Raw genomic sequence first — 16,484 nt, 5'->3', positions numbered from 1 at the left:
TCCAGCCTATACTCTCCCTTTGTTCCCATGTCAGCTACCTCAGTCCCTCACTCTGAACTCCTGCTAGCATTCAGTCCAGAACCTTTGCCCGGCAGTGACTGCTAAGCTAGCCGCTATCCCTTGCTGACTCATCAGATGCCTCCATTTCTCAACTCCACAAGCTGCTTGTTGTCTCAGGGCATCCCCACAGGCGGGTCTCTTGGCCAGAAATGCTGTTCCCCACCTTTCTCCCTCTTCACCCAGCTAACCCACAGGTTTTAAACTCCAGCTTAAAGAGTTATTTCTCTTGGGATTTTTCTGGTGACCCAGTGGTTAAGGTTCCATGCTTCCAATGCATGGGGCGTGGGTTCCAGCCCTGATTTGGGAACTAAGATTCCACGTGCTGCGCAGTGTGGCCAAAGTACATAAATGATAAAAATAAATAAATAAAAAGTTATTTCTGATATGCAAACATTCACAGCAGCCCTATTCACAGTAGCCAGTAAGTGCAAACAACTCAAATGTCCTTCAGCTGATGGATGGACAAGCAAAATGTGTTATGTGCATAAATGGAATATATTATTCAGCTATAAAAGAATTAAGTACTGATGCATTCTGCAGAGTCTTCAGAAAGGATCATATGATTTCATTTATATGAGATGTCCAGAATAGGCAAATCCATGGGGACAGAAAGACTATCAGCTGCCTGGAGCTTGGGGAGGAGCACTGCGGGGCGGCGGGGGGAGGATAACAGCTAATGTGTCTGGGGTGCCTTTTGAGATGGCTAAAAATGTTCTGAAATGAGATAGTGGTGATGGCTGTGTGACTTTACGAATATACTAAAAACCACTGAATTGGACAGTTTAAAAGGGTGAATTTTATGGTATGTGAATTATATCTCAATAAAAAAAACTGCATGAGAAAGGAAAAGCCATTTCTCTGGGGACCCTCCCAGACCCTCTAGAAATAGGTCTGTCCTTTGAACACACTCGTGTGAGTGTGTATCTGTGTGTCTGTGTATGTGTATGTGTCTGTGTGTGTATGTGCAAGCACTCAATCACGTCCAACTCTTTGTAACCCCATGGACTGTAGCCTGCCAGGCTCCTCTGTCCTTGGAATTTTCCAGACAAGAATAATGGAGCAGGTTGCCATTTCCTACTCCAGGGGATCTTTCCGACACAGGGATCAAACCCACGTCTCTTGCGTCTCCTGCATTGGCAGGTGGAACGCACTCTTACTACCTGGCATTTCTTCCCAGCATTGATCATATTGTAATTAAAGAATCTGTGTGATTGTATGTTCGTGCTAGAATGCTGAAACCTTCTTTCAAATGCCAGGGCATAGCACTGAGCTGACGTGCTCAAAATTCCCTGGCTGAGCAGCTGCTGGCTTCTGCAGGGCTCACCTGTCCTCCTCTGGTTCCAGAGCCTTCCCAGCACTGTGCCCCTGGAGATGCTCAATAATAAATCTTTGCTGAATGAAAACAATAAGCAACAATGGTTTTATCCGGGGGAAAGATGAAAGAGCCTCTTCCCACTGACTTAATGTACACCTGCAGTTTTTGAAACTAAGAAGGACCCTGTGGGGCTTCTGGGTATGGAAGCCTTTACAAGAAATAGGCTTCATACAACCTCGGTGACCTTCCCTGAGTTTCAAAGAGCCAGTTCAAACAGTTGCTCATCAGGAAAGGGAGGGGTTGCATAGATAAGGGAAGAGCAGTCAAGAAACAATACTGCAGCCTTGGGGCACAGTCCTGGTTCCATGTCAAGGGGTACACAGAACAGTATCTTTGAGCTCTTCTGCAGAGCCAACCCCCCACCAATGCTTGGTGGTTACAGCAGAATTCAGACCTGTACCAGCAGAGGGTCCCCTGGGCAGTAGGGTCAGGGCTATACTAGATGTGATGATATTTGCTTTCCTCCTTTTTTTTTTCTCCCTGCAGTGCATTTCCACAAAGTCTTCTGTTTGCTTCTGTTATCTAAACTACTTCCTATCAAATAAAATCACTTCACCCTGTGTTTCACATGGAGGAAAAAGAAAACACACAACCACACCCCCCTGTACAAAGTCTGGCTCTCTCAGTGAAGGGACGCTGCATTCACTCCAGTGTCAGAGCCCTGGTCCAAGCACTAGCTTGTAGAACTCCCTAGTCTGCAGTGTGATTCTGGTTTTTTGTTTTTAATTTTTTGGCCCCATCAAAAAATTAAAAATTAAATTGAACCTATGCCCTCTGCATTAGAAGTGTAGAGTCTAAACCACTGAACCCCCAGGGAAGTCCCAGAACTGTGGACCTAGGAAGCCTCAATCCTTCACCACTTTTTCTCGTTTTGCATCTCTTCTTCTTCTTTTCTTTTTTTGGCCGAAATAGGTAGCTTGTGGGATCTTAATTCCCCGACCAGGAATTGAACCCGGGCCCTCGCAGTGAAAGTGCTGAGCCCTGACCACTGGACCACTAGGGATGTTCCTTATTTTCCATCTCTTTTCTTGCGTTTTCTTTTTGACTAAAAAAGATGCACAGCTTGAGAGTTGTGAGTTAAGTTTTATTTGGGGCAAAATGAGGACTACAGCCCGGGAGGCAGCAACTCAGATAGCTCTAAGAGACTGCTCCAAAGAGGCAGTGGGGAAAGATTAATATATAAGGTTTTGGTGAAGGTGGAGTTCAATACCATTAAGCATTTATTTTACAAAAGATTTTCTGCTAGTTGTGAGGCTCTGATGTCACCATAAAGGGATTTAGTGCTTTTCTAGATATGAGGAGATGCAAGGATCAAGCTGGGTTTAGAAAAGGAAAAGGAACCAGAGATCAAATTGCCAACATTTGCTGGATCATAGAGAAAGCAAAGGAATTCCAGAAAAACATCTACCTCTGTTTCATTGAATACGCCAAAGCCTTTGACTGTGTGAATCATAATAAACTGTGGAAAGCCCTTAAAGAGATGGGAATACCAAACTATCTTACCTGTCTCCTGAGAAACCTATATGCAGGTCAAGAAGCAACAGTTAGAACTCAGTATGGAACTACCGATTGGTGCAAGGTTGAGAAAGGAGTATGATAGGGCTGTCTGCTGTCACCCTGTTTGTTTAACCTATATGTTGAGTACATCATGAGAAATGCCGGGCTGGATGAGTTACAAGCTGAAATCAAGATAAGTGGGAGAAACATCAATAACCTCAGATATGCAGATGATACCACTCTAACGGCAGAAAGAGAAGAGGAACTAAAGAGCCTCTTAATGAGGGTGAAGGACGAGAGTAAAGTGCCAGCTTAAAACTAAATATTAAAAAAACTAAGATCATGGCATCTGGCCCCATTACTTCATGGCAAATAGAAGGGGAAAAGGTGGAAGTAGTGACAGATTTCCTCTTCCTGGGCTCTAAAATCACTGCAGATGGTGACGGAAGCCATGAAATCAGAAGACGTTCACTTCCTGGCAGGAAAGCTACGACAAACCTGGACAGTGTGTTGAAAAGCAGAGACAATACTCTGTCGACAAACATCCATATAGTCAAGGCAATGCTCTTCCCAGTGGTCACTTACAATTGTGAGATATGGACCATAATAAAGGCAGAGTGCTGAAGAACTGATGCCTTCAAACTGTGGTGCTAGAGAAGATTCCTGAGAGTCCCTGGGACAGCAAGGAGATCAAACTAGTCAATCCTAAAGGAAATCAACCCCGAATACTCATCAGAGGGACTGATGCTGAAGCTGAAACTCCAGTATTTTGGTCATCTGATGGGAACAGCTGACTCATTATAAGTCCCTGACGCTGGGAAAGATTGAGGACAGAAGGAGAAGAGGGCATCAGGGAATGAGATGGCTGGCTGGTATTACCAATGCAGTGGACATGAACTTGGGCAAACTTAGGGAGATGGTGAGGGACAGAGAGGCCTGGCGTGCTGCACTCTGTGGGGCTGCAAAGAGTCGGACACGACTGGGCAACTAAAAACAAACAAAAAGGATTGGGATTATAAAATCTGTTCCCGAAAATATTCAACTATCTAAAGACCTGTCCTATCAGATTCCCTGGAGCACAGTGCCTCACTCCACCCTGAACTCCCTCAGAGGGTGTTGAAGGTCAACAGCTGCAGCAGCAGAGGGTTCAACCTCCGCAGAGGCAGATGGCAAATGCCCTTGTTCAGTTGCTGGCAATGCTCTTGGCAAGTGCCAATTTGTAGTTGACATCCTTAAACCTTTAGCCACACTGCAGATAAAACTCTAGTTATGGGATGTAGTAATCTATCAAGTCTCTGATGGTCTGATTTAGAGCAGGGGTCAGCAAACCTTCCCTGGAAATGGCCAGAGAGTAAATACCTTTGGGTTTAGAGGCAGAGGATCTCTGACCTACTACTCAGCCTTGCTATTGGTTGTAGCCTAACAGGAGGTGTCCTTTGAAACTCCGATCTCCTGTTACTTTACTTTGTCATGAAGGGAATGGTATGATTTTTTTTTTAACTTGTGCAATTTAAATTTCCACCTTTACTGGGAGGAACTGACCTGAACCCATTCGCCTGGTTCAGAGGATCCTCAGGATTTCTGGGGTCTTCTGGAAATTGTTGAGAGCCTCAGGGCATTAGAAGTGAGAGGAGGGAACCATGGATCCCCTCGATGGACCTGGCTTCTAGCTGAGCCTGGTGACACAGTGGGGACACGAACCAAAGGGAGATGCAGACAGCAAGGCTGCTGGGTGGGCAGGGCTCCCTGATTCTCCTCCACACAAAGGCCCCCATAACCGGGCAGCAAACCACATACCCTAAACACTTCTTCTTTATGACATGCTGCATGCTGGTGAGCAAACCTCTGATGCAGGTTTCTAACATTCATAGGGTTTAGGAGACAATCCCAGAGAGTAGGCCTTGATTAGCATATTTAAAATTCTGCAAACAGGACTTCCCTGGTGGTCCAGTATATAAGAATCCGCCTGCCAATGCAGGGAACACGGTTAGATCCCCGGTCTGGGAAGATTCCACATGCCGTGGGGTAACTAACCCTTGAACAACTACTAGCCTATGCTCTAGAGCCCGTGAGCTGCAACTACTGAAGCCGACATGCCCTAGAGCCCCTGCTCCACAACATCAGAAAACTCGGTAACGAGAAGCCGGTACACTGTAACCAAAGAATAGAAGCCCTCGAAGGAATGAAGACCCAGCACAGCCAAAAATAACTGAATAACTGAAGGTCTTTCATGACTTGGGTCTACCCCTCCAGCCACATCTGCTGACTCAACCGAGAGCAGGGTTTGTCAGCCTCAGCACCACTGACATTTTGAGCTCATTCAGTCTTTGTCACAGGCTGTCCTGTACATAGGAGGGTGTTTAGCTGCATCCCTGGCCTCTACCCACAGGATGCCAGGAGCTCTGACAACCAAAGATGCCTCTAGGTATTGCTCCGTGTTCCCTGGGGGCAAGATCACTCCCTCCTCCTTCACACATTTTCTTGGCCTCTGCTCCCATCAAGAAGCACTGACCTATGGGACTTCCCTGGCAGTCCAGTGGTTAAGACTCGGAGCTTAACCACTACAGGGGTCACCAGTTCAATCCCTGGTCCGGGAACTAAGATCCTGCAACATTCCAGATGCAGCCAAAAAAAAAAAAAAAAAAAAAAATCACTGACCTAGAATAGTCTATACTGCTTTGTTTGCACAATTTGGTTCAGAAGGGATTCATTCACTTTTACCAACATCCCACCTGCTTGCCCCTCAACCCAAGACACCACCCCCTTCACACTGACCCTTCCCTGTTTTTCCAACTAAGATACATATTCTCATGACTAGCCCATGTTTACTGAGTGTGTACTAAGTGCCAAGCCCTGTTTCAAAACACTGAAAATGTATTAACTTACCTTTGATCCCAATAACAAGGCTATGCGGCAGGTTTGAGCTGTGATTATGTAACCTGGCCTAGATCTTACAGATCTTAAGCAGGGAAGCTGGCAAGTGAAGGCAGGAGACCTGAACCAGCCTAAGTCTAGCCCAGGATAGTTTTCCAGAGCGCCCTATATGTTGTCCTGTCCCGTGTGGATATGCCCATCACAAGTCAGCATCGCTATTTATATATCGGGTGTTCATTCACAACTACAAGCTTGATTGTGCAAGAATGGACCCATTTCTCCTTTTTGTAAGCCCAGTCTTATCTAGCTTGGCCTGCCCAGGTAGACTGATGGTTCAGAACGTCAATCTTATTCATTTGGGGGGGGTTCCCTCCCCCATAGCCCAGGGTCACTGAAGGATCACAGGAGTCTCCCTCAGAGAAAGTCTGAACCTCTGGCTCTCACTGCTTTCTGGTAATTGGCTCTCAGGGAAGTCTGTCGCCATGAAGACCTCCTTCCCCTCCCCTTCAGGACACCCAGCACCAATTCCTCAAGGAACCCAGGCTTTCACAAGACAAAAAATATCTTCCAGCAACATCTGCTTTTCCCTTTTTATACTCCCATCCCCAGCAATCTTCCTGAGTGAGTGAAGGGGAGACCAAAGCCTGGCTCTGATGAGAGAGACAAAAGCAGAGAACAAAATTTTGTGTAGTACAACCAGGAAAAAAAAGAACACAGTAACTAAAAGGCCCTGCGCCCTTGCTAAATGTCTATGGCAGTGCCTGTCTGGTGCCCCTGGAAGTCCTTTGGTGGGTGAGGGCCTTTGGGAGATTTGGCTTGATGCGTGCAGCTTGAGGGGCTTCCCAGGTGCTGCTAGTGGTAAAGAATCCTCCTGCCAATGCAGGATACATAAGAGACATGGGTTGATCCCTGGGTCGGGAAGATCCCCTGGAGGAGGGCATGGCTATCCATTTCAGTATGCTTGCCTGGAGAATCCCATGGACAGAGGAGCCTGGCGGGCTACAGTCCATGGGGCTGCAAAGAGTTGGTCATAACTGAAGCGACTTAGCCTGCACACACGTGCGGCTAGTGTTAAGGAGTAGAATGTTAAATAATGGAAGCTCTCTCTAGTTTCCAAAGCATAAACTATGGGTGCAGGCTCTGCTGGGCTGGCCACTCTCTCTGACCTCCTTTCCTCACCACAGTACAGGGAGCACAGCTTTCTTTCTGTTTCTCAAGAGCTTGTTCTGGTCCCAGGACCTGTGTTGAGCTATTACCTCATCGTGGGACCATCCACCCTTCCAGATACCCGAGTGACTGCCCCCTTGTGTCACTGAGGTCTTTGCTTGAATGTACCTCCTGAGAGAGCCCTCCTCTGAACCCACAGCCTCAATCACCTCCTTTATTTCTGCTTAACATTCCCAAATCTCACTTTCCCTCATGAAACGTGCTCCATGAGGGTGAAGACCACTGTGTGCCCCCTGACTACTTGTGTCCAAATGAGTGATGGCTGGGATTTCCGCGGTGGTCCAGGGGTTAAGACTCCACACTCCCACTGCAGGGGGCACAGGTTCGATCCTTAGTCTGGGAAGTAAGATCCCACAAGTGGCACAGCATGGGGAAAAAAAAAATAGTGGTGAGCCTAGCTGCCTTCCAAATGAGTGATGGCAGTATCACTATCTTAAACCTGTACAGTGAAAATTCTCATAGGAAAAACCATAAACTTCAGAACACTGATGTATCGGGTGGGCCATTCTCACTGATGCACTTCAGGAGAACTAACATATTCGAAGGAGAAAGGGGGGACAGGAAGGGATAGGCGTGGCCCCATCACTCATTCCCATGATGAGGAAGCAGGTTCACAGAGGGGAGTCAATAGAGAAATTTCATGAAGCAAGTCATTCTGCTTAAAAAAAAGGGGGGGTGGGTGATATGAAACTTCAGCAAGGGGATCAAACCAGTTAATTCTAAAGGAAATCAGTCCTGAATATTCATTGGAGGGACTGATGATGAAGCTGAAACTCCAGTACTTTGGCCACCTGATGTGAAGAGCTGACTTGTTGGAAAAGACCCTGATGCTGGGAAAGACTGAAGGAGGGTGGAGAAGGGGACGACAGAGGATGAGACGGTTGGATGGCATCACGGACTCAATGGACATGAGTCTGAGCAAGCTCTGGGAGTTGGTGATGGACAGGGAGGCCTGGCATGCTGCAGTCCATTAGGTGACGAAGAGTCAGACATGACTGAGCAACTGAACTGAACTAAACTAAACTTCAAGCACTAATCAGTTCCCTCCTTGCCCTGAGGACTTCTACCTTTCAGTGGGGAGAAGAGAAAAGTAGAGGGGTAAATCTAGAAAACAAGATAACTCCAGGAAGCAGGCTCTCATCAGACACCAAATCTGCTGGTACTTTGATTTTGAACTTCCTGCCCCCACCACTGTAGGAAATAAATTTCTCTTATTTATGAACAAAAAAAAAAAAAAAAGAAAACAAGATAACTGCAACTGCATTAAAAGATAAATGTTAAGAAGATAACCAGGCAGGGAGAGGGGTAGGTAAGGAAGAGAGAAGGCTAGTTCATTTCTTAGTGTGTGGGTGGCTGAGGCGGGTATGTTGGCCACGTGACAACGCTTCTGGGCTCTTAGTTCCCCCGCCAGGGATCGAACCTCCATCCTCATCACTGCAGGGTGGATTCTTAACCACTGGACCACCAGGGACGTCCAAGGGAAGGTACTTAGGATGGCAGGATGCAGGAATACTGGTTTGTAATTTTGCTGCGCCTTCTGCATGGAAATCCTGGTCTGCCCTCCGCTCCCCCACCCCCTCACTCCGCCAGGCTGCCCCAGCTTCAGGGGACGCTCCTGGCACCCAGGATTCTGCGCAGATGTCACTCTAACAGGGAGGCCTCCCTGAGCATCCTGACTGAAACAGCACACGCGCACACGCGGCCCCTGGCCTGTGTGTCTATACGGGTCTACGGGTATCATTGTATACATGGGGAATTTTATTCTTTTATTCTTTCTCTAGCGCTTTTATTCTTTCTCTAGCTTCCCCACTAAAATGTGGCGTACGGAAGCCCCGACTTGGGATTTCGTTGCTGTCTCCCCAACCCTAAGGCACTCAAAATCAATAGGGGGCATCCCTGAAGGCGGCCCCTGCCAAGATGACCGCGGAAGCGCTGAGCAGCCTCTGCCGCGCTGCCTCGCGGGGTCGCCCCGGCGCGGGGCATCACTGGGATCACCCGCCGAGCTGCCCCGGGGGGCGCATTAGAATCGGAGCCCCAGGCGGCGGCCTGGGCCCCCGCGCCGGAGACGGGCCCGCGCGCCCCTCGCAGCCCCGCGCTCCCCGGGCCCCGCGCTCGGCGGCGGGTCCGTTTGGGCGCGCGGTTCGGGGAAGCCAGGCCGATCCTCTCCGCGTCCCCTCCCGGTGCCATCGCCGAGGTCCCGGGCACCGCCGCACCTACCGGACGCGCTGGGCCGTGACTGCGTTGCCCGTGTGCCGCCGGAGCACCGCCAGGAATAGGATCCGCATGCCGCCGCCGCCGCCGCCGCCGCCGCCCGGCCATCCACCGCCCGCCGAGGCCCGGCCCGGGGCGGGGGCGGGGACGCGGACCGTGGCGGCGGGCGGCCGGGCTCTGTCAGTCCGCCCGCCGCTCCCCAGGCAGTGCCCGCGCTCGCCGGTTCCGCCGCCGGGGTTCTGGGGCGCGCGGGGCGGTGAGCGGGGCGCGTGCCCCGGAAGGTGGGGGTAGGGGGTCCGTGAGGTCCCTCCCATGGGACCAGCACCGGGGCACCCGCGGGTGCCCTCCATGGGAACCAAAAGAGGCTACTCTGGCGGTCCCAGAATGACCATAGGTCTGCTTCCCTGTGGACTGTAACCTGAGATGATAACAGGTCCCTTCCCACCGAGCCGAGGAGGGGTGGGTGGCCACAATCCCCTCCCACAGGGACCAGGGTTAGCCACAGGTTCCCCACCACACACACACACACACACACACACATACTCTCTCTCTCTCTCTCTCAACCAGGGTGGCTGCCCATTGCTCCCCTGGGGACCAAGGGTGGCGAGTCCCTTTCCATGGCGGCTGGCACAAGGGATGATGACCAAGTCCCTCCCACAGGAACCAGAGGAGGCCATAAGTGGACTCCCAAGGGTATCAGGTTGACCTGATGTCCACGCCCATGGGTACCACCACCAGGGATTTCTGACATCTTTTGAAAATGAGAGATCTTGCAATATTAAGCCATCATTCCCGCAGTTGCCTCAGGTAAGAAGCCATTGCCCTCTTTGGAGGTGTTGAGATAAACTGAGACATAATTTTAAGTTTAAGCAAAAATTTATTCCAAGTGGGCAGTACTGAACCAGAAGTGGTCAGGAGCACTCCACAGACAGGAGCAGGGGAGAGGCTATTACACATAAAAGGAAGAAGCAAAGTAAGGAAATTCAGTTCAGTTCAGTCGCTCAGTCATGTCCAGCTCTTTGCGACCCCACAGACTGCAGGACGCCAGGCCTCCCTGTCCATCACCAACTCCTGGAGTTTACTCAAACTCATGTCCATTAAGTCAGTAATGCCATCCAATCATCTCATCCTCTGTCATCCCCTTCTCCTCTTGCCTTCAATCTTTCCCAGCAGCAGGGTCTTTTCCAATGAGTCAGTTCTTCACATCAGGTGACCAAAGTACTGGAGTTTCAGCTTCAACATCAGTCCTTCCAATGAATATTTAGGACTGATTTCCTTTAGGATGGATTGGTTGGATCTCCTTGCAGTCCAAGGGATTCGCTAGAGTCTTCTCCAACACCACAGTTCAAAAGCATCAATTCTTTGGTGCTCAGCTTTCTTTATAGTCCAGCTCTCACATCCATACATGACTACTGGAAAAACCACAGCTTTGACTAGATGGACCTTTGTTGGCAAAGTAATGTCTCTGCTGTCTAGGTTGGTCATAACTTTTTTCCCAAGGAGCAAGTGTCTTTTAATTTCATGGCTGCAGTCACCAACTGCAGTGATTTTGGAGCCCCCACAATAAAGTCTCTCACTGTTTCCACTGTTTCCCCATCTATTTGCTATGAAGTGATAGGACCAGATGCCATGACCTTAGTTTTCTGAATGTTGAGTTTTAAGTCAACTTTTTCACTCTCCTCTTTCACTTTCATCAAGAAACTCTTTAGTTCTTCTTTGCTTTCTGCCATAAGGGTGGTGTCATCTGCATATCCGAGGTTATTGATATTTCTCCTGGCAATCTTGATTCCAGCTTGTGCTTCATCCTGCCCAGTGTTTCTCATGATGTACTCTGCATATAAGTTAAATAAGCAGGGTGACGGTATACAGCCTTGACATACTCCTTTCCCAATTTGGAACCAGTCTGTTGTTCTATGTCCAGTTCTGACTGTTGCTTCTTGACCTGCATACAGATTTCTCAGGAGGCAGGTTGGGTGGTCTGGTATTCCCATCTCTTAAAGAATTTTCCACAGTTTGTTGTGATCCACACAGTAAAAACTTTGGCATAGTCAATAAAGCAGAAGTAGATGTTTTTCTGGAACTCTCTTGCTTTTTTGGATGATCCAGCAGATGTTGGCAATTTGATCTCTGATTCCTCTGCCTTTTCTAAAACCAGCTTGAAAAATCTAGAAGTTCACGGTTCACATACTGTTGAAGCCTGGCTTGGAGAATTTTGAGCATCACTTTGCTAGCATGTGAGATGAGTGCAACTGTGCGGTAGTTTGAGCATTCTTTGGCATTGCCTTTTTTTCTGATTGGAATGAAAACTGAGCTTTTCCAGTCCTGTGGCCACTGCTGACTTTTCCAAATTTGCTGGCATATTGAGTACAGCACTTTCACAGCATCATCTATTAGGATTTGAAATAACTCAACTGGATTTCCATCACCTCCCCTAGCTTTGTTCATGGTGATGCTTCCTAAGGCCCAGTTGACTTTACATTCCCAGATGTCTGGCTCTAGATGGGTGATCACACCATCGTGGTTATCTGAGTCATGAAGATCTTTTTAGTATAGTTCTGTGTATTCTTGTCACCTCTTCTTAATACAGCTGCTTCTGTTAGGTCCATACCATTTCTGCCCTTTATTGTGCCCATCTTTGCATGAAAAGTGCCCTTGCTATCTCTAATTTTCTTGAAGAGATCTCTAGTCTTTCCCATTCTATTGTTTTCCTCTATTTGCATTGATCACTGAAGTAGCCTTTCTTATCTCCCTTTGTTGTTCTTTGGAACTCTGCAATCAAATGGGTATATCTTTCCTTTTCCTCTTTGCCTTTTGTGTCTTTTCTTTTCTCAGCTATTTGTAAGAGCTCCTCAGACAACCATTTTGCCTATTTGCATTTCTTTTTCTTGGAGATGGTCTTGATCATTGCCTCCTGTACAATGTCACAAACCTCTGTCCGTAGTTCTTCTATCAGATCTAATCCCTTGAGTCTATTTGCCACTTCCACTGTATAATCGTAAGGGATTTGATTTAGGTCATACCTGAATGGTCTAGTTGTTTTCCCTACTTTCTTCAATTTAAGTCTCCCAGTCTTGTTTTTGCTGACTGTATAGAGCCTCTCCATCTTTGGCTGCAAAGAATATAATCAATCTGATTTTGGTATTGACCATCTGGTGATGTCCTTGTGTAGAGTCTTTTTTTGTTGCTGAAAGCTTAGTTGGCTCTCTGTGATTGATTATCCTTAGGTTTCAGTTCTGTAACCTTGAGGCATTTACAGCTTAGGTTTTGGTTTGATTGGCTCAGATGGAAAGAATCTGCCTGCAGTGCAGGATACCCAGCTTCCATCCCTGGGTGAGGAAGATCTCCTGGAGAAGGGAATGGCTGGCTACCCACTCCAGTATTCTTACCTGGAGAATTCCATGGACAGAAGAACCTGGTGGGCTACAGGCATGGAGTTGCAAAGAATGGGGCACAACTAAGCCACTAACACTTTCACTTTTTCTCTTTTGGTGTGATTAAGGAAGCACCAGGGCATTTAAGCCCTCAGTCAAGTGGCCTCCTTGTTTAATACATGGGACCTGAGCTCCCCAGTTTACCACAGTGGTTGTAGGTGCATTTCAATTTCTTTGTGAGCTCAATCTGTATTCCTGTTGTTAGAAGAAGTTGAAGTTTATATCTTGGCTCCATAGTCACCAAGGACATAGACTTCTATCTTTCTACTCCAGCATCATAGTGTTTGGCCTTTATTCTTAAGATAGTCTCTAGGTGTAATATAATTGCTGGAGCTCCAGCCATCACATTCACATTCCAGGTCAGCAGAAAGGAAGGATATAATGCTGCATTTCATTTTAAGGGCTCCTCCTGGAAGTTCATACAGCCTTTATGACTTTATCTTACTGTGTGCATGACCACATTGTCCATCCCAGACAGCTAGGAAATGCAGTTTGTTAGCTGAGTATATTGCCACACTCAATAAAATGGTGACCTCGGGTGTGGATATTCTTTCTCAGGGCCACCACTTATCCATCTCACAGGCTCCTTTTCGCAGACGGCTGCATGTATGAAGGTCCCCAGTGACTCATCTGGGATTGTTCTCTACCTCCCCACCCCTAACGCTCTCTGTCTCTTCTCTACTGACCTCATTATGTTTTGTGATCAGGGAGTGGTCAGCCCCACCCATCACCTGGGTCCCGAGCTCATTCAATGCTCTCACCTTCCGTTGTCTGGCACCAGACAATAGATATCAATAGATGTTTGTTGAACTAAATAAAATCACTGAATTTGCTCTGTTGTGAGATTTTATTCCCTTGAGAATGCATTTCTGATTTTTTTAGTGAAAGTCAGTGCTGCCATGGTAGGCTTTGCTAGGCTGAAACTCACTTTTATTCAGTTTTCTTGGAATACACCTGTTCCATGAAGTAAGATATTCTGACATATCTTTGGGGGACCATTACTTTATCCTTTCACGGCTTCCGTTTACCCATTTGTAAAATGAGAAAAGCTATAAACAGTATCATAGCTAATTAGTGCATTTTGATGAAGTCTTTTATGATTTTCCCAGGTAGGTAATATAAAAGGGTACGAAGACCACTGTGTTATTATTGAATAATGTAGAAATAATTATGAGGGGGAGAGGAGGTAGAACTTGGCGTCTCGTAGGAGTTTTCTCCAGATGCTTCTAACATAAGGGTCTTAAAATATACATAATGAAAAATATGTGTGTGTGTTGTTGTTGTTTTTTTTTTGATCATAGTGTTTGTTCAGACTATTTCTCTAGTTCCTAGCTCTGGGCGGGGGAAAATACAACTTTATTATCTACCCTGCATAAAAGTGATAGCATTTTCAACTGAGGGCACTGTGGGCATACTGGCTTTAAAAATGGCTCTGTGACTTAAAAAAAGAAAAGAAGGCAATGTTTACATTGCCCCTGTCCCCCCCACCCTCCCTCACCCCGCCCTTCTTGAAATTAATAAATGGGGTATTCTGCTTCTTTGTTTCCATCAGTTTTCCATCTTTTTTTATTTTCTTTTTTCCCCCTCCCTTGGCTGCACTCTGACATGTGGGATCTTAGTTCCCCAGCCAGGAATCAAACCCACACCCCCTGCAGTGGAGGAGTGGAGTCTTAACCACTGGATGGCCAGGGAAGTCCCCAGAGTTTTCCATCTTTGTATCTTCATTCCTCTCCTTAGTACTGAGAACTACAAATGGGGGTGTGTGTGTGTGGGTGTGTGGGTGTGTGTGTGTGTGTGTGTGTGTGAGAGAGAGAGAGAGAGAGAGAGAGAGAGAGAGAGAGAGAGATGGAGAGGGAAGGAAAGTGAGAAATCCTCATTAAAAAAAAAAAAGGATACATGTAGAACTGTGGTTTAAGTGTGTTGATTATGTTTCCTTTTCCTGGCTTTCACTGACAGCACTTGAAAGTGACCAAAAAAAAAAAAAAAAAGCTGTTAGTCTGAAAGTAACCAGTTCCTTCTAGTGTTATTTAATGAACAGAAGGAAGTCAACCAGGACTAAGCGCTTTTCCCTTTTGGCTTTGGGCAAGAAAGCAGGCCTTTGATTCCCACTCTGTTCTGATGGCTGAGCAGACTCTTTTCATAACTTTTCAGCAGGAGGATGCTCACCCTAATAAAGATCCTCATCAGTGCTGAAGGTGACAGTGAGTCTGACAGCTATACGGCTTCCTATTTCTAATTATGCAAGAGACACAGGTCCAATTCTGGGCACACTGGAGCTTTACTAAAGGGAAGATATTCCAACTGCTTCCAGTAACAGCCTGTAGCTTGCAGAGGCCCATAGTTATTCTTTCAAGCATCCCACTATCTGAGAGCCGCGCTATTAATACTTTTTCAGATTTTTCCAGACTTAACAGGTAAATATAATCATCCTAGCTGTGGTTGTGGACCCTGAACTTGGCAACATTCTATGCACTCAGCATACTCCAGGACCTTCCCCCAGTCCTAGATGGTAGGTACTATGGTTCTCACCACTTTCCAGATGAGGAAATAGGCATAGAAACTTCCCAAAGTAACACAGGGAGTGTGGATTTTTTACTGTGATTTTTTTTAGCTCTGCTTTGGACTCACTATTCTATTGTGGCTGATTTTTATTGTTTTGTGTTTGTGACTGTTACAAAATGTAGTACACATTTTTGGGGGGGTGGGTAACTTCTCTTTTGACAATTATGATAGGCAACATTCTACCTCAGCCCCCAAGATTTCCCACCTCCTGTTTTACATTCTCCCAATTTAAACATTTATCTAGGTGATGCTATGAAGAGAATTTGCAAAAGTGATTAAATCCCCAAAGCAGTCGCCCATAGGACTTCCCTGGCGGTCCAGTGGTTAAAACTTCGCCTTCCGATGCAGGGGGTGTGGGTTTGACCTATGGTCGGGGAGCTATCCCATTTGCCTTGCAACCAAAAAACCAAAACACAAAACAGAAGCAATATTGTAACAAATTTAATAAAGACTTACGGTCCACAAAACAAACAAACAAAAAAATCAGTTGCCCTCCATAGGGAGATTATGCAAGCTAAGTCAAACCCAGTAACTGTCTCTTTAAAGAGACTGGGCATTTCCTGATGTTGGAAAGATGCAAAGTAGGAGAGAGGATTTGATGTCAGGGAGATTCTTTAATGATGGCTTTGGGAATAAACGAAGTCCCGTGACAAGGAGTACCAGAAGGTAGTAGAGGCTGAGAGCAACCCCCCGATGCCAGTCAGCAGGAAATGGATACCCCTACTCCCCGCCTCCCACCACCACCTCAAACAACTAGAATCAACCACTAGTACAGGAGCTCTAGGCGACTGCTCAGCCCTGTCCCACACCTTAATGTCAGCTGTGTGAGACCTTGGGCTGAGAACCCAGTCAGCCCCACCCAGTCTCTTGAATTACAAAGCCTCCAGATAATAGGTCAGTGTTGTTTGAGCAGCTAAGGTTGTGGTCATTTGTTATGCAGCTTCCTTTGTGGTTCAGCTGGTAAAGAAGCCACCTGCAATGCTGAAGACCTGAGTTTGATCCCTGGGTTGTGAAGATCCCCTGGAGAAGGGAAAGGCTACCCACTCCAATATTCTGCCCTGGAGAATTCGGACACGACTGAGCGACTTTCAGTCACAGGAAAGTAATACAAAAACATATCAGCAATACTTAGAACCAACTTCTATAGTATCATGTGAATAACTACATAATATTGCAGAGTATGTACGCACTGTAATTCATTTAATCAATGCCTTCTGGAGTGAACATCGACATTTTAGAAATCAGCA

General features: G+C 46.9%; 1 protein-coding gene across 2 annotated transcripts in view; it reads right to left on the bottom strand.

The window, feature by feature from the left end:
- GLT1D1 (glycosyltransferase 1 domain containing 1) overlaps positions 1-9,477 on the bottom strand; it is a 104,077-nt gene extending 94,600 nt beyond the window's left edge. For both annotated transcript variants that reach the window (XM_081544709.1, XM_081544710.1), the window contains exon 1: positions 9,251-9,477. In XM_081544709.1, the coding sequence (XP_081400835.1) occupies positions 9,251-9,318 (68 nt within the window). In that variant the 5' untranslated portion in view covers positions 9,319-9,477. The remainder of the gene's footprint in view (positions 1-9,250) is intronic.
- Positions 9,478-16,484: the final 7,007 nt, after the last annotated feature.

Source organism: Giraffa tippelskirchi, chromosome 11, assembly GCF_054371585.1.
Source record: "Giraffa tippelskirchi isolate mGirTip1 chromosome 11, T2T-mGirTip1v1.2.pri, whole genome shotgun sequence".
NCBI lineage: Eukaryota > Metazoa > Chordata > Mammalia > Artiodactyla > Giraffidae > Giraffa > Giraffa tippelskirchi.
This window is presented reverse-complemented; position numbering and strand designations above follow the sequence as displayed.